The sequence below is a fragment of the Perna viridis genome, chromosome 14, assembly GCF_037379345.1.
Source record: "Perna viridis isolate PV_CMFRI_1.1 ecotype Kerala chromosome 14, ASM3737934v1, whole genome shotgun sequence".
Classification (NCBI taxonomy): Eukaryota; Metazoa; Mollusca; class Bivalvia; order Mytilida; family Mytilidae; genus Perna; species Perna viridis.
Genome location: NC_142458.1, coordinates 5,590,337 through 5,617,822, shown reverse-complemented (window position 1 = coordinate 5,617,822; position 27,486 = coordinate 5,590,337). Strand labels below are relative to the sequence as shown.

Sequence of the window (27,486 nt, the reverse complement as noted above, 5' to 3'; positions counted from 1 at the left end):
ATGTTGCCATTGCATCCGTAAGGTATTGCAGTACCTAGTATGCGTATCCAGTACTCCTCTCTTTCCCTACGATAGTTTTTACTTAGAACGGGACTGTTCGTAGGATGGTAATTTTTTTCTAAAATACGAACTTTCATGGAGAGGATTGAATGATCTTGTTAATTAAAGTGATAAACTGTTGGGAATTTGGTGTTGTTAATTCCCGAACGATGACCGCACATTATTTTGTTTAATCGTTCTTGCGTTTCTCCGACATATACTAAACCACATAAGTTGTATTCTAATCCATATATTATGTTTGTTGATTTGCAACTTAAGTCATCGTGACTTCTTGTATGGAAGGTTTTGTTTGTAAGGGAACTGGAGAAGTAAGGGTCGGTTCATGAAAATAACAATTCAACACATGCTGCAATCTTATCTTACAAAATTGTGCAAATTCATCAGAATAATGACCGGTTGGGTTTTCTCTGGTATGTTTAATACTTCATTTACTTTACTTTAACAAATGTACAGTTTTTAATGTTTATTTATATTTTTCTGTATACCTTTGTATCAACAACGGTTAATCCAGAATAAAGAGATATATTATCAGTTAAAACGAAATCGCTTCCTTTTCATCGTTCAATTATGTAATATATGTATGCATTACCTACATTTCCTCAATGGATAGCGTGACATATGAGAATAATTAATAGACTTCTTTATTTACAACTTCCTGGTTTTAATCTAAAAAGAACACCAATGATTGGAAAACCCAAGTAAAATATGGATTGGCCAGATTGCGATAAGTTACAAGCAAATGCTAAGTAACAATGGAACGAGATCCGTGTTATTTTAAAATGAAACAAAGGCTCGTAGATCTTTAATATATAAAAATCATTCGTACAGCACACAAATCGATCATGTTGGATCCTTAAGTTGTGACTTAAGACAACTTTAACAGTTCTTCCTGGTTTCTCCTGTCGTGTTCTGTTATCAATTAGGTTCTTAGTAATTGGACACCTCTATCAAGTTATTATCCGGGTCTCTGAAATAAACGGATCTGATTGGACCAGTTGCTCCTGTTCTATCAACTGGTCCTTCCGTAATTTCTATCTTGCATTCCTGAAAATACAACGAATCTATATTGACATTTCCTGAAGTTAATTGAATAAGATTTGATCAAAACGAATGATTTTAAAAATCGAAATGCTTTTATATTATAGTGTAAAGGTCAAAGGTTTGTTATCGTGTAAATTGGCGCTGGTCCTACATTACATTCTAAGTGCTTTGTGTGTTTATGATTCATATGCTTGTAGAAAGAAAACGATGGTTATTTTAACGTTTCAAACTCTTAAATAAATATATTTCATTTTTTAATACTTTATTTAACTTAAGCATTAATACACGTCAAACAAAGAAGATAAACACCAGATCTCCAACTATATATATATATATATGAAATGAAAACTTCATTTGCAAAGCAATGGCATAGAGTACACATGCAGTAATTACTGGTGGTAATGATCTCAGACTACAAAAATACAACAACAGTACGGAACTGGTGTGAATGAAGGATAATAACAAAATTACCAAACTGATAAACGCTATAAGCAATAGTCAAAAGGAATACTCAAAAAGGAAAGTCCGTATCACAAATGGAAAAACCGGGAAATTTGAAACGACCGCAATGCTCCTGATTAGTACAAGCGGCTCCATTGGTGAAGTCAAAGTACTTTTTTCAAATTCACAGATTTTCAAGTTTTTTCAGGAATATTCTGTCGCTTAAACAAATGGTATAAAATATAGAACTACCGCCCAAATTTCGTCATCAAACACCTCAAAAAATTTAAATAGATCATTATAATGTTTAACTACACTTCTTTTCATGAAGTTTATAACTACTCATCTGATAAAATGAATTTGAATGAACAGTTTTTGTAACAACTCAAACAAAACCGTACTTTTAACGCTTACTGGGGATTTAGAAATTTGAAGACCATAGTTAGTAGGATTTATTTATCTTTTATTTGTATAGAAAAATATTATAATATGGTCAATTGTGTTTTATTAATTTAATTACCAACAACGTCTATTCTTGTACCAATATATCAAAGACTTTTAAAATGACTTCAGATGTACTGTAATAATTGAAGGAAGTTTACTGATATGTAATAATACTTATTTTATATTTCGTTTTATTTATTATATTTATGTATTTATTTAAGAGTAATCAAGGGAACCAAGGTTATAGCGGTAATCAAAAGAATGTAATCCAGGGACAAAGACCAGACATGGAAAACAGACATTCATAACAAAGAACATAAAGTAACTAAAATCATACATACAAAGTAACAAAAGTAAATGAGCAACTCGGACTCCACTAAAAACTTGGAGCATGGACCAGGTGCAGAATCGTACTTAAAACGTACTTATAGAATACTGACTTTATGCTACTACATACTGTGTGTTGAAATGAATGTAGAATAACTTGATTTGATTTTTTGATTTGTAACAACCTATCTGATTGGTTGGGCTTTTTAGCAAAGCAGGTTATTTTGTATGACATGGTTTGGTACTATGACGTCATTAATGTCGATTCTAATTTCCGAACAGGTTATACTCAGTTATCTGGTTTATGCCAGTTAACATAATTTTTTATGATTGTAAACTGACGCCAACCAGGTAATTTCGTACATCCGGTAACGCAACCTAAAGTACACGTATGACACGAAATGTGTGGGGATAACGGCCAGGAGCTTTAGTTGGTCACATGACCAAATAATGTCAACTTCTCAAATATAGCTCTCGGTACCATGGGTACAAAGCAAATTCGGCTTGAAATTTAAATTCATCCTTTTAATCTTTTTTTTTAAAATCCTATTCTGGCATTCAAGGTGGTACCTTTCTCATTATATGAGGCAGATGCAACTGGCAACAGGACTAAGTTGAATATAATGATTTTTTAAGCAAAATTTCAGTTCTACATCAGCTTGAATTTTCTTTATTCAACATTTAACAAAAATTTTCGACGTGAGCTATAAACGGATTAACAATTTAATTTGTTGTAGATGCGAAACGAGTAAAGATCCTTAATCGGCATTACAGGTATTACAGGTAAACTTTCAGTCAGGCTGAAAGCGGACTTTCAGCGCCTCTAAGGTCAAGTCTAAATTCGTATTGATTACTGTTATGGGGAGTTCGTCCTCTAACATTAGATCTAAAACATTGTAAAAGACAGAAATGTTATGCTTCACATCGAATTCGAGAATCGGTGCCAAATATTTCACATAGCACGAAGAAAACTCACGTTCAGGTGGTTTATAACGTCATCAAGTTTCTCTTTGGTTATAAAACAAATATCGGCAGATCCAGGAGTTGGGATATGAGCTTTTGGTTCAAATTCTTTACCATGTTCATGTAAGTTGATCTTCTGGTGTCCAAAACTGAGAGCTTTTCTGGTACCCTAAGTGAATACACAGAAAGGTATTCTTTAATACGATGTTTCAAAGGCGTGTACAAAATACGATGTTGTATTGTATATCAAAAGCACATTACTTGGGTAAGGTAAACTATCCATTCTATGGTATATTGGGGTTAGGAATGGGAGTGCGGATTTTATATGGAAGGATGGCGATCTTGATTAGGAAAAATGAGTTTACATTGTCGTAAATATGAAAAAAAAAAGATATGCGTGCACCTGGTCCATGCTCCCAGTTTTTAGTGGAGTCCGAGTTGCTCACTGCTTTTGTTACTTTGTATGTATGATTTTAGTTACTTTATGTTCTTTGTTGTGTATGTCTGTTTTCGTTGTTGGGTCTTTGTCCCTGGATAACATTCTTTTGATTACCGCTATAACCTTGGTTCCCTTGATTACTCTGTAATTTAATTATAAGTAACAGTCTAAAAGTTGAACAGTCTAGAAGTATGAGACTTAGTTTGCTAACATAATGGTATAAAAAAAAGAACAGTGAATTTGGGATTCTATGGGGTAACGGGACAGAGGGGAATGAGGGAATGATATATAATGTACATTAATGGGAATTTTATATCGCTCAAGATCCGTAATATTTTAAGCATTTTAGTAGGTACATGACAGCACGGATTTATCGATGCTTGATTGTATCTTTAAAAGCTTAACAATAAAACAGAGATACAAATCTACGTATACTTATGCATGAACATATTGCATTTTAATGTGTTTTCTTTATTGCATATTACATGTGTATGTTTCGACAAGTTTGAATAATCATAAAATTTTACCTTAAAAGTTGTAACCTCCATTCCCAAAACTTTGGAATAGAAGTCACATGTCTTTGATATGTCTTTGACAGTTATGACAAAATGGTCAAGGTGTTCGATCTTAAATCCACTCAAATGTCGTAAAAAATTCTGGCTGGTTATTTTCTGCAAACATATGCATTATTTACAAGTGAATGATCAAGGCATTTCCATATTGATTTGAACATCAGAAATGTAATCCGAAGGTCGATTTCAATGTCATTCAATTTTTCCCTTTGTTCGGGTTCAGTATTATTCGAGAGAGTGAATTTATTTTACCGTTTTAGTGTCTCTAAAAAAAAGAAAAATATTTTACATTTTTAATGGTAAGAAACAATAACTGTCATCAATGAGGGAGGCGTTTTTGTTTTTGCTTTTGTTTTTTGTTTCTTTTATGGTGGTAAAAAAATTGAAAACGAGGCGCCGTCGGAAAGAAATTATTTTACTTGGCCTTGTATAAATTTCAATTCTGGATATGTACAGGCTGAATGGGTATCGCGGTAGGGTAAGCGTCTTAAGCTTTCAATAACGATAAGAGAAGTACATAATGTAGCTAGACGTTTCTGATATATGTCGATTAATGTATATAATGGCTTAAATCAAACCAAAACAAAGTCAGTAATAGTTTCTGTTTTTGTACGCTTTTTGTGGCCTCTTTCATTTCTCCAAACAGACTAAGGTACCAATTATCTAACAAGGTATATCCAGGAATATCCATCCTTAATTGAAACTTTGTGTATTCAAACACAGAGTCAACAATTTCAAATGCAATGTCACGTACGACACTCGTTTGGATAAGTAAAGTAAAGTTTGTTTAAACTGATGCGAAGGATTTAAACAATTATATTTCAGTTACGTATACGTTATTAAATATATTTAGCTGCAACGAGTAGATTATTGATTGATGACTGACGGGGGGGGGGGGTTAGGGGGTCCACTCCAATTAATACTTCTTTGTTAGGGGGTGCCGCTAGGATTCTGTAACCATTCCCTATTTATGAATTTATTTTGTCAGAAAAAAGTGACCTAATCCCACATAAATAAGGAGTGTTCCCTATATTTTGTAACACTCACACATGCATGATGCATTTACTCTACAAGTACAGAAATACTCACATAAGATGGTAGGACAAGTATGTTTTTGACTATCCAGAATTTGTAGTGTAAACTTTGTTGACTTAACATATAATCATATTTGTTTTCCCATCATTCACATATTTTCAAGCTGGAAGTAGCCCCCCCCCCCCACCCTCCCGATGAACAATGATTTAGATATATAAAATATTAATTGCCTTTACAAACATACGAGAGATAAAGTGCATAAACATCAAAGTTGACGCTGGAATTCAGAAAATACCTCTAGCATTGTGTAGTGGCGGAGGGGGTTCAGGGTTTAACACCCCTTTTTTATTGGAACATTCTTCACTTTCATTTGTAAAATTGATAAAAGGTGGCAAATTATGTTCTAGCGCCCCTTTTTTTCTGGGGAACCTCGGCTGGCACCCCTTTAACAAATTGTATGGATCCGGCTTTGCATTGCTGGTTGCATTTGACATATATACCTGTTATAATAACATCAATTAATATGAAAGACACTTGAATGACAGCTAAAAGCTTAATTGCATTACTATATATATGTCTATAGTATTTTTATCTTACCTTGTGACTATATAGTTTACTAAGATTAGTTTTCCTAAGAAAAGAAAGTGTCCGGAACATTGTTTAGCCAATAGTGAAAGAAGGAAGTGAAAAGCTCGTCTAAAAATAACTTTACAAAAATCCAAATACACGTATTTCATATCAATTAAAGCATGTGAAAATGAATTTTGTATTGCCGTTTCAAGTATTTCCTGTATGACTTCGCCAGGATTTTATGAAATCCACTAGGGTCGATCCACAAATCATGTGGAATTGTGTATAATAAATGGACTTAGATACGAAATGCGTTTCACTTTCAGTACTTGCAATATAACAATATTACAATACACAATTCTATATTTTTTTGGGATATGGCCAAAATAATAAACACATGACAAATAATTGTAATGTTTAAATTCTATTGAAGACTTACATGTTTAATTTTAAAACAATTCAATACAAATAATGTGGAGGACATTCTCAAAATAGTTGTTGATTTGCTATTTAAAAGAATATTTATATAAGATAAAGAGCTAAGTTTCATAAAACCAGGGATTTATTTATTGTATACATTAGATTTTGTCTTTCTACTAGTATTCATGTATTAATTTATACCTTCATGTAGTCACAGCTCGTGGGTCGGGTTCTCTGGTATGCCATGCATATTCGTGCATGTATCATGCAAATTGTGTTCCCAATTAATGTGATGATTTAGCACATTCTGCATTGTCTGGCAACTGATGATGTTGATGCTTATATCTAGTTTTAAGCAGAAAAAGGGCTTATTTAATAAAAAATACACTTTTATTCTATTTAAAACAAGAATTCTGTTAAATTTAATGTTTAAATTTATGGTCAATAATATTGTCGAAATTGGAGTAATTCCAGCGGACCATTGGAATACTTAAGGGAACAAATTGTGCACCCCAGCTATTGGTTTATCTGTTTCGTAAGCGCAGTCCTTAAATTTCAGTTTCAGTTTCTTTTATATAGATGATTTAGTATCTTTAAATTACCCCAAGTTCAAGGATTACTTAGATTCGGTCTCCCTCAATAAATTAACACAACTAAATTCTTGTTTCTGCTTCATATTTTTTACCTTAGCATATAGATGATACAGGACGTTTGAAATCGGAACTTTATGGCAGATGTGATATGATTTCAAATTTTGACAGTAAACCAACATTTTACTTATGGGGTAAACTGTGTGACATTTCACAGCTTATCAGTCAGTGCTGTGACTCACATTTAAACGTGGACTTTTTATGTAGATGCAGGATACTGTCTTATAATAATATATACGGTTCTAAATAAGGGGTTTGAAATTCAGTGTCTGTTGATATCATTATTGCTGAATTTAAGGAGGTAGAACTAAGGTTTCACTAACCACTTCTAACGTTTCCATTACTTTACATGTTAAACAAGTAATTTTCAATGTTTCACTGTGAATTCCCAGGACAAATGACACATTAAAGTTTCATACCATTGCGAAGCTTTGAAAATAAGGCTTTCAAAATCATTATTCTAATGGTACAAATGTACGATGACCGTAGAAATTCTTCACAAGATTTACTTGAATAATATATACTGAAAATCAACATTTTTACCTTTTCTGCTGACAGCATGGAGGCAAATAACTCACACATGTAAACAATATTCATACACTTTTGTAGTAAATTACAAATATGATTTTAAAGTACACATATTCAGCTTTATTTTGACTACTTTTGATCAGAATACTCACAAATAATGCACTTGCAATGCATATTTCTAGGTTCTGCAAAATGAATAGGAATTGCTTATGAGGTGTATTGAACTTATTCAGGAAATCTCTGCTATTTTAATGCACCTTCTTCCCAATTCTTACATGGAGCTACTCTTCTAAGACTTAATAATTGATCGATTGATTTTGGTTGTAATGCCAACAATGGACAATAAATGCATTAAAGACCAAGATTGTTTGACCAATCAAACAGACCCTGCTTTATATTAGTCTAACAAGCTGAGACAATTTTTTGTTGTGCTAACTCATAGAAGTAGCAGCTTGCTGGTAGGCATTACCAAACTGGGATGTACTATTCAGACTTCAAGACAAACAGTTGTCACTCGTTCACCTATATACTGCATCTTCGGCAGTGATTTTGTAAGCCTTTGATACTCAGCCAAGGATTGAACCTCATACCTCCCCATAATCAAGGCGAGCACACTACCCCAAAACCAGAAAGGCAGTCACCATGACTAAACAAAACAAAATTCTGGTATTGAAATATCACAGACATTTATTGAATATTCAAGTAAATATATAAATTATATGTTTAACATTTAAAATAAATTATAAAAATTCTAAATTTCGGTTAAAATGCCTACATGTACTCAAGTATCAATGCTACAAGTACTCTGATCACAAACTACAACTAAAGTTCTAAACATTCATGTTAAAATGCAAGGTGATGCTGTAAATTTAAATAGTCCTTTTCATATATGCATATTTCAAATATAGTGTGACAGTTTATAAATGTCAAACTATCAATTTTTTACATTGTCCACAGTCAAATCTAAGGGAAGCTCCAGAGGCCTAAGATTCGATTAGGTTATACCTCCTCTTTTTAGACCAATTAGCCTCCTCCCCTTTTTTCAATAATTCTGAATCTGTCTGTGATTAGATGTCAACATACTCAAGAATAAACATTATTAAACAGGTATACGTTCACATACACCTTTGAACATTTAATAAGAATTTGTATGATTTTCTCAAAGACCTGCTCTTAAGATTCTTTTACTAAATTTATTTTCACCAAGCCTAGTCCATAAATTATCTAAATTAAGATATAGCAAAAAATATAAACAAATTTTACAAGCACAAAATTATAATCCAACAAGTTAAAAAGTTACAGAAGTATTTCTTTCCAAATACTTTTTTTTTTGTTCCTTCAATGACCACATACAAATTAATTAAAACAGTTTTCATATTTTTTTCATCAAATTACAAGAGCGTGAAAAGTAGCATTGATAATTTTTCAAATATACTATTAATTTAAATGCAACTTCAAACACATTCAGTTTCTAACTTTTATCCACTGGTTTTACTAGGTTCTACAAAGGTCAAAGTTGAATTAAATTCAGCATGACTACAACATATATTAAGTGTAATGCTTTTGAAAACAAAATTACATTTAAAATACAAAATGAAAACTTCAAATACAAGTAAAACAAACAATAACAAAAGTCAATAAGGACGGAATATTCATTATTATCATATTATCACATATGCTTTGATAGTCATATGGTACAAACGGAGCGTCAGCAATATCTATATATGTAGAATGTAAGACCAAAACTATGAATGGCTAAAAAATATTCTGACGGCAGTGAAAAAATTTGTCTACACAGAAGTAGACAATTGCGCAAGTACGGAGGCGCTGTTTTGTCAAAAATATGACACTGAGCTACGTCCACCATAGGCATCGCCTAAAACCATATCCGAAAAAAATCACTGTAATGAATAAAAGTTCTTGATTAAGAAATCATTATTGTTTTAAAATTCCATAGGGAATAGTTTTATTTTAATTTTGTTTTTTTTTTCATCCTCTGAAAAATGTTTCTCTTTCGGTTGGTGTTCTTCAGTTGATAGTAGTATTTTGATGACATTAAAGAAATCATTGTTAAATATTTTTCTTTTTGCTGAAATATTGTAATTTTAAATAAACATGTAGCTATAATTTTTGTTATTTTAGTACTACTCTGCCTAAAAGTCAGGCAAAATGTGTGTAAGGCGTGGCATATGAAGAAAAAAAAACAGAGCATATTTTTTTTGCATAATCCAAGTATTTATATCTCATGACCTCCAGGAATATCCATCAAAGTGTTTGTAAACTTTGCCTTTTTAAGATATTGATAGGTAAATTTAGTTGAAATACACTATGAAAAATGGTGGGAAAATTCTCATTTTTTTCCTTATATAAGCAATCAAAAAATATATACGGTACAGATGTTTCAGAATAAATTTCAACAGAATTTCAGTTCTTTTCTGGATGTATTGAATATATCTGAGGCAAAAAAGGATAAATAAAAAAAATGATGTGCCACCCATTGCCTGATTCTTACACAAACTTTTGACTATTAAAATTAAATAATTATGAACATGATGACATGGAGATATTAAAGCAATAGCTATTTTACTTGATATATCAAATTGACAAAAACTAAGGAAATTTTACAACATCCTGAAAATGATGACCTAAGACTTGCAATCCCTGATTATACAATTATTCAGCTTTAAAAGCACTAAATTCTTAAACACAATAACTCATAATACAATTATGAAAACAAAAAAGTAAATACATAATTTCATTCCATGCTAAACTGTTTTTCTATAGCTCTTCAATACTGTTGGACCCTGGATTTTGAAGTACCAGTCGTAGACATGGAATGTGATAGTGATCTCATGCTCTCGGCAAGTTTTCCAAACTCCTCCCATTTCTGGCTCTGAACTGTGGATTCCATCATGCTTATTCGTTGACTTTCCCGCATACGTCCCTCCATCAACTGCATTTCCGACTTAAGAGATACAATCTCATGGTCTCTGGCTTCCAACTGAAATAGGCAATTTTACATTAAAGTATTTAAAGATGTTAAGGCCAAAAAAAATAATATGTGTGTTTCCTGCTATCTACCTATCCTATTATTTGGTGCCTACCCTTAACATTATATGGTCATTGTCCAGATTGTTTCTCTACTAACTCAATGTAAATTGTTTTTGAAAAATATAATAATCTGCCTACCTACTTAATCATTTTTTCCCTTTTGGTAGCAGGAAACAAGCCTATTAATTTTTTGGCCTAATATCCTGCAAAATGTGCAATGTATTGAAAGATCTTCATCAAATCTCAATATACATTATTTACCAACCTTCCTCTGAATTTCAGAGACATGATCTACCAGTAAAAGTTTATCTTTGCGTAGCTGTTCACATTCGGTCTCGACAGTACTTTGGAAGCTCTCTAACTCATTAATACGGCTCTTTAATGTCTTAAGTTCCAGATCTTGTGTGGTTGTGGCAGATTCTGTCCTCGTCAACTGTGAATGATTGAATAGAGATACTGACAATGTTGTTTTATTTGCAGTAATCAATTTTTGTGTCAAAATTTTGATCGATTGACTGAGTAAGAATCTATTGACTTCAATTTTATCTTTAAATTTTTAATATCAATTTAATACAGTTCATTGGAAATTTAATTTGTGAGTTGACCAAACTATGAAAAACTATCAAAAATGGTATTCCACAAGTAATACTTGTGATTTTTTCATAATAAATGCTTGGAGAAAAGTAACTGACCAATCTTATTACTAGTACTTCAAACTGAATTATAATATACTCAAATCCATTTGGCACTCAAGAATGAAATGGTTTATTTGAATGTTTTATTGACTCAAGTTATACCTAAGTACCATAATAGTATGGATCAATCATGCACACCTTATACTAATGTGATAGCCTACCTAAGTACCATAATGATTCATGTACACACTTATCAGGGAAAACTGGATCATGTGAGTTTCAATATATTCTCAATGTCAAGATATCACAAATTAGTTCTTATGAAAGTTATATCATTTTTACAACATAACAAATGAGTATCAGTGAGTTCGGTATGATGTTGAAATTAAATAAAGCAAGCTGATATTGACTTTGCAATATTCAACTTTCATGAGTAATGAAACTTTTTTCCTTTACGATTCCTTTGGACTATATTGGCCGCTTCACATTTGGCATCTGTCATAGCGATTGTCCATCTATGACGTCACCAATTGACTTCAAAAATTCACAACAGCAAGTTTTTCATACCACTAGTTTGTATCACATTGTCCAAGATGTGAATGTTCATGGTAAGTCATTCCAGGTCTTTATAATTCATAATGTCACAAGCAGTTAAAATTTTCACCAACTTACGTGAATAATCAAGGTTTTCAAAGTTAGGGTCACATAAACCCCTACACTTAAGAAGCAAAAAAGTCGGGAAAAAATAAAAAAAAAAAAAATAAATAAATAAATAAATAAATAAAACACTTAAACTTGCTTTAGCCCCATTTTAGACCAGAAAATTAGTTAGATTGAAATCCTCCCACCCAATCAGATTTCTTTTTACTGTACACATACATTTTCCAGATAGTGTCTAGACTTTTCTTGCTCTTTTCTGAGTTGTTCTTGTAAATGGTTGATTTCAAACCTAGCATCTTTTTCTTTGTCTCTCAGCTGGAGCAACTCTCCATGGCTCATTGTGTGTCGTGATTCTGTACTCTCTCTTGCAATACGTTCCTGAAAAAAAAAAAACAAAAACAAAAACAAATTAGGATAGTTTAAATCATATCAATATGTGGGATGCTCAGAATACCCCCACTAAACCATTTTTGTCAACGAAAGATAGGGCGGACACAGTACAACTGATTATGCAAAAGCAATATACCAAATACCTAAGCATTACCTCCAATAATAGCTGAGAAATTGTTTACAGAAAGGTGTAAGGAGGGACGGACAAGGTGACTGCATTATAGACCCCACTCTAATGAATGGGGTATAAAAATCAGAGTGAAGCAAGGATACAGGAAGAATACCTCACTTCATTTGAACCCTGAAGTTGATAGTTTCCCTATGTAGTAACCTAACATAAACTACTGGTATCCTATTCCTGACCTTTTCACCAAAATCTACACATTATGCATAACTATTAAGTAAAGTATCATCCATTGAGTGGTTAAGGAGAGATAAATTGCCCTTAAGATTTTAAACATGTTGTGACCCCAGAATCCTCTCTATGGACCTGCCACACAACAGATTATTTCCTATATACTCCCAGACTTTTTTGTGAGGGAGTCTAAGAAACTGTTTTACTGGGAGATAAGCAGTTTCAATACTTGTTTCAATGTTCAGTTTAAATACTACTAGGATTATTAAATGGAAAGAGTGAATAACCAAAATATGATTGCAAGTGTCAAAGAACACATTGATTTAAAGAGTGTGTGGAGCCAGTCCTGCGCACAAGTTAAATCTCTATGTGTTCTCGGCACAAGCGTTCATATTTTGGTTATTCATGATAACCAATTGATTATCCTATTTATAATATTGATTACCTCCATTATTTATTGCTATTTTCAACATGAATTCTAAATTTTGTGAACGGCAGATTGATATTCCTGCTGTAACATTTTGGTGGGAGAAAGTCCAAGAGTGAAATTGCCAAATTTAATTCACATTTTGAATTACTGAAAATTTTTACTCTGGGAACATTCGGTAAATCATTGCTTTCTATATAATACTAAATTTTCCATAAGTGTCCTACCCTGTCTAGATCTTTCTGGTTATCAGTTAACTGTTGTTGTAGCATGGAGTTTTCTTTGACAAGGTTGGCATTATCTTCGTTAAGTTTAGACTTCATGTATCTGTCATGTTCTGCTGCCATCTCAGTTTCTTTTAATTTCTGTCTCAAAAGACGAATTTCTTCCTACAAGAAAAGGATTAAAAATATATACAGTAAACATATTAATTTTCGCGGATTCTTTCAAGTGAACATGTTAGCGGGTATCAATTTTCATGGTTTCAAAAAATGATTTATAGCATTATATAGTGTTAAAAATCAATTTCCATGTACTATTTTTCACAGTTTCTGTCAACAGCGAAAATAGCACAAATCAGTGCTCCGCGAAATTAGTATATTTACAGTACCATCTAATTTTGATTTACACAAGACCCTGGAACACTATGCAGTGAAACCTGTCTGAACTGAACCAAATTTGTTCTATCTATTCAGGGATCAATTAAGACAGATTTTGCTGTATCATAAATAACACAAAGAAATCATGATACGGAAAAAGAAAAAATATGAATCTATTACTATGATAATAATTAGTCTAAAATCTAGATAATAGCCCTGATTCAAGTACTTAAGTACAAGGGACAATATCAACCCATGGCTGATAACATGGTCATGGGCAAAATGATACATGAAATTTTACACATTGTTGTGCTAAGTAAACCCCTAATTGTACAGTAAGTTAATAATGAACAGCACCCAAAATTACTTACAAGGTATGCCCAATCTACATTTTGTATATTAAGTCACAAACTAAATTTGAAATCAATCCATCCATTGGGAGCTAAGATAATTGCAAAGAAATTCAGACAGACAGAAGATGGATGGACAGACATGGTGACTCTAATATTCATTGAGTGCAAGTATAAAAAGCCATTCATTTATTAATCTATCTGCAAAATACACATACTAATTTTTATTACACATGAAAATTCTGTGTTAATTCGATGAAATAAGTGATGTTGAGATATGATTTTAGTTGAAGAACTCATCTAAACTGCATTTTGGAATAAATAATATCCACTATTTATAATAATTCTACCATTTGATAGAGATATTTGAACACAAGACCTTTTTGTGTGTACTTACTGTGAAATTACATTTTTTTTCAAGGGTACCAATTTTTGTGGTTTAGGGAACGATTATTAATTCATAAATCATTGAATTAATAAATTTGACAACTCTATCATACAAGTGACGGAGAAATTTCCTCTTCGTTAGGAACCAAATTTCGTGTTTTACTAAACCCACGAAAACCATAAAAATTGGTAACCCATGAACAATAATACTTTCACAATATTATATTGTATACTTTCACAATATTACATTGTATGCCAAGTGCAACCAAGTACTACAAAACTTCCAACACATATATTAAAATTAGTGAATTTCATTTCTATAGAATTGTGATACAAAGCGTTATGAGTGTACTACTCAGCTTCCTACAACTGTATCAAATGAATTTTGTGGAAACAAAATACTACTTTGTTGTATAAATCATATTATAAAGTAATATGTTGGCACAGAAATATTTCTGACTTTAATTCTAAGGGTTAAATCTCTAGATTGTACTGTTTATCGGATTAAAAAATCATTGGCATGACAAATTAAGTAGCACTCCAGTTATGAATCATGCAAAATGTGATTCATGGGTGAAAAGCCTACATATTTTCATTTTTGATATTTTGTTTAAATTGTCATAGTAAACAGAAATTAACATTCGGTTTTTCATATAACCCGTGTTCTTAGGAGATAAAAATTATACAGAATGCACTGTAGATTTCAAAATTAAGGGAGATAACTCTGTAAATGACACCCAAATACAATAAAATCTATTGGATTTTCAATGTTGATTATCTCCTAAGAGCAGGCAGATTTGAATGAATAATTACACATTTCATAGAATAGACCCATAAAACAACTAAATTACAAAAATAAAAATATGTAGCCTTTTTTGGGGTGTATCACATTTTTCAGATTTTGCATGAATACTGCTACTTAAATCATTTACCATTTTTTAGCAAACACATTTGAATACTAAATATCACAGTACAAAAAATTTGAGATTATCCTTGATAACACCGTACTTGTTAATGCTAATACGGAAATAATTTTATGAAAATGATTCATGGAAGTCTGAATTTTGAGATTTTTTAATAGAAATACTATGAAAGAAATTCACAATCTGTCGACAGTAATCACTCAGACTTAAGTATATTTCATCTTTTGTGGTGCCTGGACCTGGTCCACTGGTGTAAAGGTATATCAGTGTACAAGCTAATATGAAGACTTTACATGGATTTTTTTTTCAAAGTATCATGAAAAAAAAGGCACTTGATCATTCTTTTTTTCTTTTTTTTTTTTTTGACATAAGTAAACTAACAAGCATTTCATCAATGGAAAAGATAATAATTTTATACAAAAATAAATAAAAAAGATATTTGTGATTAAAGTTAAAATTCTCAAGAACAAGCAAAATCAGAGTTACCTCCCTTATTTTTTCCCTGTTGTTGAAAGACAGATTTTATGATACCTTTGATGAAAATCGTTACTCTGAAGAATTCTTAAGATCAAATTGGAAAAAAAATATATATATGTGATAGTTCAACCCATAAACCACTACTGCATGAGTCTAAAAAGGCAAGCTATTCAAATTTCCAATCATACTCTTAATCTGTGGGAAATTTATTTGCAACTCACAAAATTTAATGTTGAATTTTGACAAATTTACTAAAAACTTCCTTTGAATTTTTCATTTCATTCTTTGATTTTAAAAAGTGTATGGCAGTAATTTTGGTGGGTTAAAAATTTAGGGATTCATTGTATTTAGAATGAAACTTAATTTTAGCAGTTTTAATTTTTTGATTTTATGTGAAGTGTTTTCACTAATGCAAGAAATCTTAATAACCTTAAATTTCATGCATCGGTTTATCAATTAAATATAGCAAAAAACCAATTGCTCAAAAAATTATTAAACCAAGATGGGATACATGTGACTGAAAGATATTAACACCCTGAAATGATGGCTGGTGTAAGGTTGAAGATTGGGATGTAAGGCAAAACACTACGTATGTCATTGGTTAAAAGCACATAAGTCAGGAAAAACCCATACCTCATTAGAAGATATTATCTACAGATGTAAAGGAAACAATGATATTATGTTACAGATGAAAACTGACTGTTCTTTTGCCACTGTCTCATTGGGCCATATCATGGTAAGAATATTTATGATCTATTGAATATTAAAAACAGAATAAACTCAACATAAAATTTGAAACATCTAAAAACCAAAGTAAACAAAGAGATTAAAAACAGAAACTGAAGACAATAAATAAAATAAACTTGATGCTTAAAGATATATAAAGCTTTGACATAAGGCATTAAGGTATTAATACGGTATTCACAGTATATTATTTAGATAGACTCTGTTATGACATGTTTTTAAAGAAAATGAATTGTAAGAGTTTTTTTTCCCTCTGTAACTAACTTAGTTTTTGTCTAAAGACCTTAGACTTTAAATGTCAAGGTCATTGACCTTTTGACCTTACCTTCATGTCATTGGTGACCTTGTCTTGAATCTGTAGAGTATTATTGTAGTATTTGTCTTCCAGTTCACGTAGCTGAGTCTGGACACTGAGTAACTCGCTCCTTTTCTCATCTAAAGTTATCTGTGTCAAGTTGTGCTGCTCTCCTCTTTGTTCTAACTATGATGGAAAAAAAATTGAAAAAACTTTGTTAAATTGTTAAAATTTGTTTACAACTATTCTGCCATTTCCAATATTTTGATCTAGAATTCTTTGGTCAAGAACCCTTTTATCTAAATAGTAGTTCTAACAACTGCAAAGTTCTAGCATTATTCAATTACTAGTAGCCACCTATTTCTGATTCCAGACCTACCACAGATGAAAAATCTTCAAAAAGCTGGTCCAAAAAAGAGAATTTATAATTTATTTTGAGGATCAACCAATTAATTATTTTTTAGCTGTATTCGGAAAATCAAATTAAAGCTAAAGAATGTCCAGTTTTCCAAAAGTATTCAAAAAAATTTTTCTGGGAAAAAATAAACAAACATTTGCCATTGTTATTTCAAGGTTGGAAGACAAAACAACATGCAAATAATTGAATGTGCACATCCATAGCACATACTTGCAACTCTTTCTAAGAGTCAAAAATGATTATAATCATGAGATCACTCTATAATTCATTCTAATTTAGCATACTGGTCAGAGAGTAGATCTTGCCATTTTCAAGACAGAAGTAATTCTTGCCAATCTGCTTACCAAAATTTTATTCCTCAATGAAAACTGTTGAATGATAGCTCATTTTCGAGAGCCAAATATTTGCAATCTGGAAGTCATTTTCAATGAAATTTTAGGCATGAACTTATTTCCAGGGAGAGGATGAAAAATTGGTTGGCGAGAAATATTTGCCAACAAGATCTACTCCGTGACTAGTATTGCACTACTGGATGTATTTCATACAACAAATATTTGAAAAAAACACCAAACATATTGACTAAAAAGCTCTACATACACTAAACCATTCTCGTTTCTACATGAAATTTCAATGACAAAGCATCCACATACACTATGCATGATGTTCAAACTTTCTGTATGCTACATGTACTGAAATCTTTTTGAACTAACAAGACATATGCTTGTATAGCTATCTACTTCAAAACAAGTCAAATTATGCAATAATTCTCCATGCAGCATGATGCTGTACTCACAGGGGAATCCTGCCGTTTTAGATAAGTAGTTTCAGTATATTCCTCCATGGTAGGAACACTTGAGAAATTTTTGCTCGTATACTTCTTATTTCCCACGTCAATTAACAGATTGTTCTTATCCAGCTTGTTTTCATAATCAAAATAAGTATTTTTGAAGCTTTTGTCTTCAAAATCAAAATATTTCTCATAGCGATTTGATCTTGTAACATAAAAATCATCCAAAGACCGATTTTTCCAAGTTGCATCATGAGATTGGCTTCTTCTCTCAGGAAATCTACCTTTACACTGCCTATAAGACTGATATTGCCTTCCCCTTTTTACTGTTGAAATTTCATGTTCATCAATGTCATTATGGTCATCATAGGAAGAAGGATTGTTATCCCTGAAGCCAATACTTTCCACCTACATGGAGTCACAAATAATGTTATGAAGGAGTTGGAAAAATGCACCAAACTATGGATTTTAGAATTCAGGAATACAAGATCAGTTAAAGTACCTTGGAACTATATATCCAAAAAGACTTCATTATCTATACTTAAAAATTCTTAGAATTTTTATTCCCTTTTTTCCTAACTTATGCCAGCTGACAAAAGCATTAATGAAAAACATTTCCAGAATGAAAGCAAATGTGTAATTTGTCTATCGTTGAAAGCCAAATAAAAACCAAGAATAAAAAATTAGAATCTGATGGTCTCTCCGAGTGAAAATCCCACTTTTTTCAGAAGAAATCAGAATATGAATTTTCTGTTTGATTATCTCCTCTTGTAAACATAGGTCTCACTAACCACCCCCTATGTAGTACCAAAAACACAATGAACCTAGAAATATGTGTTGTAAGTGCATTATTTGTGTGTATTCTGATCAGAAGTTGTCAAAATAAAGCTAAGAATGTATACTTTAAAATCATATTTGTAATTTACTACAAAAGTGTATGAATATTGTTAAAATGTGTGAGTTATTTGCATTCATGCTGTCAGTTAGCAGAAAAGGTAAAAATATTGACTTTTAGTAATTTTTATTCAAGTAAATTTTGTGAAGAATTTCTACGGTCATCGTACCATTAGAATAATGATTTTGAAAGCCTTATTTTCCAAGCTTCGCAACGGTATACAACTTAAGATGTCATTTGTCCTGAGAATTCACAGTGGAACATTGAAAATTACTTGTTACCATGTAAAGTAATGGAAACATTAGAGGTGGTTAATGAGACCACAGGACAATAATTATCTCCCTTTTTGCACATCTATGTTTGATACTTTGCATTAAAAGGAGCCAATTTAACAAGTTCAAATAGAAAAATTACTATATTCTGATATTCTTGTTCTGCCATAACCAGTTTCGTATTTGTACCTGACTCCTGAGGGATTGAATTTTAATTTCAGCACTTTTCAGAGCAGTAGCACTCTTATCTAGTTCAGACTTGGCATCAAACAGCTGTGTATCTTTCTGACTCATCTCTCTTTCCATCATGTCTTTTTCTTTCTTCAGTTGGATAATCTCATCCATAAGATTTCTCTTGTCTCTCTGCCTAGCAGCTAAAAGAAACAAATTTTAAGAAGTACTCCAGCTAAGAATCATGCAAATTCTGTAATATGTGATACACCCAAGAAAGGTTACACATTTTTATTTCTGCTGTTAAGTTCCTTTATAGCTCTATATGATAAAATGCATAATCAATCATTCCAATCTGTTTGCTCTTAGGAGATATTTCACCTTGAAAATCCAATGGTTTCTACTGGCTCAGAGTATCTAAGACTATCTTGAAAACTGGGATGCAATAATGAGCTGGTTGCAAAGAAAAACTAGAGGCTTTATAGAGGCTTTATATCACCTTTAAATTTTGGTTATTGATGAATTTTGATAACAATCATTGCAACTGTATACCATAATATTTTTAGGGATTTGAATGTTTCGATTTGTAAAGTCAATGCCAGTGGCAGATCCTAGAAGAAAAGGGAATTTTAGGGAAAAAATGTCAAGTCCAATAATAGCCTGGAAATCCCCCACCTCCTAAATTCTCCCCAAAATGTATTTGGTTGTCTAAATAATTTGTCTATCTTATTCATTTGCAAACTGTACATTCATTATACCTTCTTCATCATGAAGCCTTTCAAATGTCTTCTCTTTCTCTGTAGAAGATACTGCTAACATTGTGTCTTTTTTCTTAACCTCCATCTGTAAACTATCTATCTCCAGCTGCATTTGCTGTAAATAAAAGTACATGAACAGTGGTTGGTTTCTTACAAAAAAAATTAGCCATAGGGAAATCTTACCTCAATTAAAATTCCTAACAAATCAGATTGATTGAAATTGAAGATTTTAAGAAAATGAAAATATTTTATGGTGGTGTTAAAAGAACAGCTAAAATTAAGCATTGTTTTTGGTTTGTTTTGTTTTCATATTTGGTATCACATAAAGTTGAAGCTTGGGTTCATCTCTATGAGAGTTGAAGTTTATGCATACACTTCTCTATCACATTTAGCTGAAATTTGTTCACAACTTACTCTCAATTTGGTCAACATTCTCTCAGCCTCAGAGGTCATCTTTGGATGCATTTCGGTTGCCTTCTTAGCTTGGTCTCTAGTATGATTGTTAAGGAAAAACATACATGTGTACATACAAAACGGAAAACAACACAAATCTTCAGTTTCGAAACTCTATCCCCGGTACTTCATTCATACACACATGTACTTGTGAAGATATATCTTGACATAGATATATCTCTGGTTAGAAAAGGCATATTCCATGGGCCAAACTGGAAAAAGTAAGGACTAATACGGTTATAGGATATGTAAGTCTGGTTCTAGTTTCATTTTCTTTACCTGAATTTCTGACGTAGAACGTATTGAAAACCGGAGACCGATCAACATTTCATTGTTTACTTCTGGGTACTCAAAACACTGTATTACAATGTAAAATCTTCTATTTTATGTTTTTTCTTAATACCTTTATCATGTAGAAATAGACATTTGTCTTTTTTTATTGGTATTTTTATACAAAAAGATGTTTAGCCCTTAACACTGAACTCAACACTCTCTAAATGACAAATCTCCATGCTTTTGAATGGTAGACTAGGACCCATTTTCATGAAATCATGGGGTCACATGACAAGACTTACATACCCTATTTTGCACAGGTTTGTTGTTAAAAAGGATATAGATAGTTGGACTCTAGTTCCAGGAAATAAATCTGTTGTTGTAAATTCTTAATGTATTCAGCCTCAATGTTGTCAAGACTGGCTAAGTTGGGTGCTTTTGATTTTCTGAAAAAAAAAAAGACATACATTACAATAAATGATATTAGAAAGAACTAAAAGTACACATCATCAAAGCCTTTGCAATGCTTAAATTACAGTAAAATAAATGGGAAAAAACACTGACTATGACAGTGCCAGCCTTTAGCCACTAGCCCGAAGCTAGTGAAAATTGATTCGGGCAAGTGAAATAATGTATTTCTTGTTTCGGGCTAGTTGTATCCTATACAATCCTCTATAATTTGGGCTAGTCATTGAGAATTTTGAAGAAATTTAAACATGTTCCCTGATGAAACATTCATTATCTTATCACTAATTCTGCAGTATTCTACTTGCAAAAAGAGACAAAAGCTATAACAAGAATAGGTATGGTGAATATGTCAAAGAGACATCAATCCCACAGGGATGAAAATGTCAGCCCAAGGCAAGCCATTGGTCTTCAATGAATGACGAGGAACAGATGTTTGCTTTATACAGGTTTCACTGTACACAAATTCAGATCAGTACTGGTAAACCTTTGTTTTACTGTATGAATGATAATCTAAAATAAATACATGGTCTTTGTTACATTGCTCTTGTTATCAGCCTGAGATCATGATATCTCCCCCAAGTGACAATATCAATCCAGGACTAATAACAGGGGCAATATCAAAGTGGCAATGTATTAATCTCTTTACCACATATTTTTATACCAGTAATGAATTATTTACCTTTTTTTTTTGAAGAAAGATTTATAATAAATAAACTAGTGGTAAAGTGTGTGATCTGTGATTTCAACTGACATCTGTGACGTTGCCTATGAACAGGATAACATTTTGAACAGTTGTGCAGAATTGATGTCAGTAAAGCTCACAAGAGGGCAGATATTGCCCTCATAAAATTTTACTGCCCTAGGGGCAGGTAGCATACAGAAAACAATGCCTTTATCACATATGCAAAAAAATTCACATGTATTTTAAAGAAATACATGTATGTGATAATTATTCTTACGTAGTGGTTCCTAAGTTTGCAGCCAAATTACCAGTACTTTTCCTCATCTTACTTGTAGTTTTAGATTTCTTCATAGAAAATTCTGGCATCGATTTTTGTACATCGGTTAAATAATTCCCTGAAACAAATCATAAATTAGCTAGAATTATAATAATAGAATAATAATTACAACTACATATATATATTCCATTTAAACAAAAAAATCAACTACGTCTTGTGTGATAAAGCAGAAAGAAATTTTATGTTCAATTCTTACATGCTAAGGCCAAAAAAAAATATGTGTGTTTACTGTCACATGCTGAAAAAAAAATAGGGTCAGTAGGTCAGCTTTTTTTGGGCCCATATTTGTTTAATATGATAAATATTGGTACCAGTGATGGAAAAAGCAGGAATTTCCTGAATTTCAGAAAATTGCTGATAAAAAAGTTGGGGTTACAGGGATAAAATGAGGGTCGGTCGGGTGACCGTAAACACACATATTTTTTTTTGGCCCAGGCTATGTTAGTGGTACATGTAAGTAGAAAATTTGTATTAGCCATACTATTATAGAAATGAACACATACAGTCTCATAATCATGTAATGTGGCTAGTATCCAATGTACATGTATTTGAAATTCAAATTTCAAATAGGCCATCCTCAAAATTTAATTTGCCACACTCAAACTCAACTAGCACTTGGCTAGTTGAAATCTACTCATCCAAACTGCAACAAATTTGGATGGATGAACAAAATGGCTCATTGAGTGGGGGTATAAAACTAAAAATTGCATTTTATACATGTAGAATAAAATGACATAATAGCAGTATCCAATACAAACAATGATTTCTGAGTTTACAGTACAAAGATTCAAATTACCAATAGTACGAGCTTCTGGGCCCTTAATTTCTGACCTAGAACCTTTAAAATTTCCTTTACCCAGGCCTTAGATTGTCAAATATACTCATTGACACTTTATAGTGGACTATTACAAGTATTTTACTCAAGAGGACCTTAAGGAGCTAGACCTAGGGTAAGGGACATAATTCTTAAATCAGTGATACATGTATGTTTGTATCATATTCAATTTTAACAAAGCCTGTCAAGCTTTCCTTTGAAACAGAATGAAATCAGTCCAAGTTAGTTTGATGCTTATATGAGATCAGTGTAAAATGGTGAATACAAACGTTTCAATCATTTGTAAGAGTTGTTTCCCTTACCTTAAATGATTTGAAACTTGAAAAACTCCATGACCTTCCTCTCTTGAAGGTAAATTTGGACCATGCAGTAGCTCATTAAACATATTATCTGATATATTTCATCTCTTCTAAATAACAAGTTATGATCTTAACTTTAAAGTAAACTTGTGATTAAAAAAAGAATATTTTGTTTACAATCATTTTAATCCCCTTCTTCAAAAATGGTATCTTCCATCATATTTAAACCACTTAGTTACTTATCAAGCTTATCTAAACTACCACCAAATGTAAAGCTTTTAATCTTTTCAATTCTATACTCTTTAATTCCAGAAGTACAATGTTTACTATATGGGTATCACTTGACAGTTTATAAAATAAATAGATTTTAATGCATTGATATGTAAACCTCTTCACAGCCCATATGCATTTTACCTTACTCATATATTCATGCATATAGTGGGTATGGTATTTAAATGATTTTGTGATATGTAATGCAATTACACAAGATTGAAATAAAACTTTTTTTTCTTCTAAAATACATTGACATAGCAAGTTGTTCACTTTTTGCCAAGTGGAAAAGGTGTGGACTTTATAGTGACTAATATACATTTTTACTGTGGGATTTTGATTACTGGTACTACATATTTAGATGTAGTTAATTTTTCACTTCATGTACATGTATTCAATGTAAACGATTTTAAAGATTAAAACTCTTTTAAAATTTTTTCACTTCATGTACATGTATTCAATGTAAACGATTTTAAAGATTAAAACTCTTTTAAAATTTTCTTATCTATAAAAAATACTTTTTTTCAAATATTTTTTTCATTTACACATGTATACATTGTATCACCTAAAATTTAGCCCCAATCTGACCATATGAGATATGACAACATCCAGCTAACATCGAAAGCATTGCAAAAAAAAATTACATACAGTCCCTTAACTTAAAAAATGTACTTGCTTGTATAAGAGCAGACAAAACTAGTAGCAATTAACATGATTAATGCCTATTCCTATATAGATAAAGCCTTTACTCACTAAAGCATGTAATTTTTAACTCCAGACCTTTCATTAAGAGGCAGTACCCAATACTATTACCCTTTTAAGCTACTGGAAGGTATATATACCACTAGAATTTTTAAAATATTTATACTTTTTTTATAAAACAAAATGATGAGAAGTACCTCCTTCAAAACCAAAGGACTACCTGAATTGCAAATTAGTAATGAAACCTCTGTAACTCTATGTGGGACCCCTAATTATTATTTCACATTTTTTGTGTATTATTAACAGTTTTAATGATTACATTTTATCTAAATTTCTAATTAAGTGTATCCTAATACATGTAAACAAAATGCTTAAAACAAAAGCTAAAGCCTCTGAACAAAACATGCAAAATAATTGTGATTTATACCTGAATTAAATTCTGGTCTTTTCCAAACACCAATAACTAAAACATGTAAATAAAGTTACTAAAACCACAGACCAATTACATGTATATACATGTATAATTTCTATTCCAAATTAATTTCTTTGAAGCTAAATGTAATTCTATCTCAAGTGGTGCACTTAACATTTGTTGAAAATATACATGATCATTAAATCAAACATTGTAACAAAAATTTCATTTGAAAAAAAAAACAACATAAACATTTATAATGCAGGACAGAAGAACTGTTCAGGGTCTGATGATAAAGGCTGTCTTATGGCCCAAGACAAGTAAAACTACCATTCAGGCTGGTAAAAATTATAATACACTTCTCCAGAAGACAACAAACTTTTATGCATTAACCTAAGGACAACCATTTGACAACCTAAATTTTCTATTTAGGAAAGTCAGGTTTTAAAAATAACTAGCACAATATGACAAGATTCACAAAATCGTCAAACCCTACGGTAAAAAAATATATGGCACACATATGTATACAATGCAAATTAAACGTCACTTATGGCTGATGAACTCAAATTTGGTGGATAGCAAAATTTTCTTAATACAGTACTGGGACGCATTTACTATACATAGTATGTACACAAATATAAAAAAATACTACTCAAAATTCAAAGTTATAAGTAAACATGACTACAACTTCATTTCATGAATCCTGCTAAAAAAGTTGAAAAATCAATAAAAACTTGCATGCAAATAATAATTCTTTAACATAAAAGAAAATTAACAAAACTTTTAAATCTACATGTACCAATCTCAGACTGTGGACTAAATTTTGAAGCAACTCTTCCTAACCCTAAATATTGCAATCCTAAAAATAATAACAAAAGATGATAAATCACTCACAATTTCATAGATTCCCAAAGTCTGGAACCATGTACATGACAACCAGAACATCCAGAAAGAAACAGACCTTTTGTGGACCAAATCATTTTACACTTTCAGAATATCTGACCCTCATGATAGTGAATCTCTGTACTTTCACATATGAATAGTCTAAGTGAGCATATGAGGACACAGAAAAGGATATATATTTTAATTGAATTGAAAATAAACTAAGTTAATACCACAATAAAACAATGCCTACACTTGTATATCATATCCAATCATTCATATCAGTTTCAGTAGTAATTGTATATATACTTTCTACCTTTAAAACATGCACTGACTTGTTAAGTAACTTCATGATATTAAATAATATAATAGGTTTAGAACTAGTAAAGCAAGGTAGAGTGAATAAGCTTTTGGTATGTGCAGGATTATAGGGGTGAAAGGTTACAAAATCCTAATGCAACTTCGACTGAAATACTTCGAATGCATACGTTAAATTGCTTCTTGTAAGCATAAACAAAGAATTTGGTGAATCCTACCAACCTCCCAGAGATTTCTGTGACGACATTGGCACGTCTGGCTTTCCAAATGTTGACGAAATCCTAGACATTTTGAAATTTGACAAGTTAGGACGCGGTTTCGGTTGCAACGGGCAACCAAGTTAAGTTAGTTAGTTTCGTATCTTAACCAGATGTATTTTTTGTTACACATGATACAAGTTCATGTTTTTGAAAAAAGAGAAAAATCATAAATTGTTTTATAATATTGGTTTTTTTTCAGCTTTGGGTTTATAATTGCTCTTTGATCCGAAACTAATTGTCAACAATCGCAGATGAAAATTTTCCAATGGCTGCGTTTTTGCAAGTGGGTGTCATTCGATTTTATATAAGTTCTTCCTTTACAACTCAGCTATTTTTATTTAATGACAACTATCCATAGTCATGGATTGTACATTAGTTGTAATGGCCCTTTCAAAATTTAAGTTTTACCTTATTTTACTATAATACACAGTCGTTAATTTCCTCTCAGGCTCTTGTCAGTCTTGAGTCTTGTGCTAAACTTGGCTGTCAAATGTCAGTCACTCAGTGTACTCCAGCAGTGGTACCACGATTGTAAGTCCTAATTTCTTCCGACCACGCAACCCTCCTCCTTTGTATGTGGCTATTTATATGTCAGGTAGGGTCCAGAACAATGTTCCATACATGATACAGAATGTTCGATTTATAGTGTATCGATTATCGTGTTCATCTGTTCTTGATAGCGATGTGCATAAGCAATATGATATAAAATGTGAAATTGCATGTGTGGTCTATTCACAAAGAATTAACCAACTGAACACTTCCTTGATTTTATCGGGCATTAATTTCGCTATGTTGCATATAAAGGTATTTACAATGTTTAATACCGATAAACTTTAGTATGCCTTTATTTTACCTTTCTCTTAAACCCCAAAAAGCTCATATCATAAGCGCCTACCTCTCCCAACACATATTTTGAATGTTAACAAATTTTATTGAAAGTGGTACAGGAAGGTCATATATTCAGCGGTCATGCACAGTCATGATATAGGCATGGCTATGTCAGTAAAAAAAATGTATGGTGCGCAGTACTGATTGTATCCTAACATTTCGTACTAGAAAACATTAAAAATATCATGACGTTATCAATGTTTTAAGAGATATAGAAGAGGTATAATATGAAAAGCCTATTAATTTTGGTCGATTTTAAAATATGAATAACCTTGTATATTTTTGCTTCTATGTTTGGAACACCATATCACAGCAAATTAAAA

At 31.7% G+C, this 27,486-nt stretch overlaps 3 protein-coding genes across 8 annotated transcripts in view; 1 reads left to right on the top strand and 2 right to left on the bottom strand.

Moving 5' to 3' along the window:
• Positions 1-847: 847 nt before the first annotated feature.
• On the bottom strand, positions 848-6,077 carry LOC148597890 (glyoxalase domain-containing protein 5-like). The gene is made up of 4 exons (XM_088560025.1): positions 5,920-6,077; positions 4,243-4,386; positions 3,290-3,445; positions 848-1,104 (listed from the first exon to the last, which is right to left on the bottom strand). The coding sequence occupies exons 1-4, from the start codon at positions 5,977-5,979 to the stop codon at positions 988-990; spliced, it is 477 nt and encodes a 158-aa protein (XP_088416151.1). The 5' UTR covers positions 5,980-6,077; the 3' UTR covers positions 848-987.
• Positions 6,078-8,159: 2,082 nt separating this feature from the next.
• Positions 8,160-26,350, bottom strand: LOC148597889 (uncharacterized). Of its 6 annotated transcripts, none has more exons than XM_088560836.1 (14): positions 26,238-26,347; positions 24,831-24,866; positions 22,238-22,355; positions 21,152-21,256; positions 20,499-20,577; positions 20,085-20,199; positions 19,345-19,529; positions 17,995-18,396; positions 16,814-16,969; positions 16,378-16,395; positions 13,236-13,397; positions 12,056-12,214; positions 10,807-10,974; positions 8,160-10,491 (listed from the first exon to the last, which is right to left on the bottom strand). In XM_088560836.1, exons 1-14 carry the CDS (start codon positions 26,302-26,304, stop codon positions 10,279-10,281), a joined length of 1,983 nt encoding a protein of 660 aa, XP_088416962.1. In that variant the 5' UTR covers positions 26,305-26,347; the 3' UTR covers positions 8,160-10,278. The 6 variants fall into 6 exon arrangements, with proteins under 6 accessions (XP_088416962.1, XP_088416961.1, XP_088416965.1 ...); XM_088560835.1 differs by lacking the exon at positions 16,378-16,395 and adding an exon at positions 25,615-25,674 and having other exon boundaries at positions 26,238-26,345; XM_088560839.1 differs by lacking the exon at positions 17,995-18,396 and adding an exon at positions 25,615-25,674 and having other exon boundaries at positions 26,238-26,345.
• Positions 26,351-26,474: 124 nt separating this feature from the next.
• Positions 26,475-27,486, top strand: part of LOC148597888 (vacuolar protein sorting-associated protein 11 homolog) — a 38,976-nt gene continuing 37,964 nt past the window's right edge. The window contains exon 1 of the mRNA XM_088560024.1: positions 26,475-26,558. Coding sequence (XP_088416150.1) covers positions 26,541-26,558 — 18 coding nt within the window. The 5' untranslated portion in view covers positions 26,475-26,540. The remainder of the gene's footprint in view (positions 26,559-27,486) is intronic.

What these genes read in the sequence shown, in the direction of transcription:
- LOC148597890 (XM_088560025.1), bottom strand. Translation starts at nt 5,979, where the DNA reads ATGTTCCGGACACTTTCTTTTCTTAGGAAAACTAATCTTAGTAAACTA. An exon ending in GTAAACTATATAGTCACAAG is followed by an intron (nt 4,387 to 5,919) that starts GTAAGATAAAAA and finishes ATATGTTTGCAG; the next exon opens with AAAATAACCAGCCAGAATTT. An exon ending in ACGTTATAAACCACCTGAAC is followed by an intron (nt 1,105 to 3,289) that starts GTGAGTTTTCTT and finishes TTGTATTTTCAG; the next exon opens with GAATGCAAGATAGAAATTAC.
- LOC148597889 (XM_088560835.1), bottom strand. Translation starts at nt 26,304, where the DNA reads ATGTCTAGGATTTCGTCAACATTTGGAAAGCCAGACGTGCCAATGTCG. An exon ending in AAGACCAGAATTTAATTCAG is followed by an intron (nt 22,356 to 24,830) that starts GTATAAATCACA and finishes GATTTGTTTCAG; the next exon opens with GGAATTATTTAACCGATGTA. An exon ending in TCTCTGAAATTCAGAGGAAG is followed by an intron (nt 10,492 to 10,806) that starts GTTGGTAAATAA and finishes TGCCTATTTCAG; the next exon opens with TTGGAAGCCAGAGACCATGA.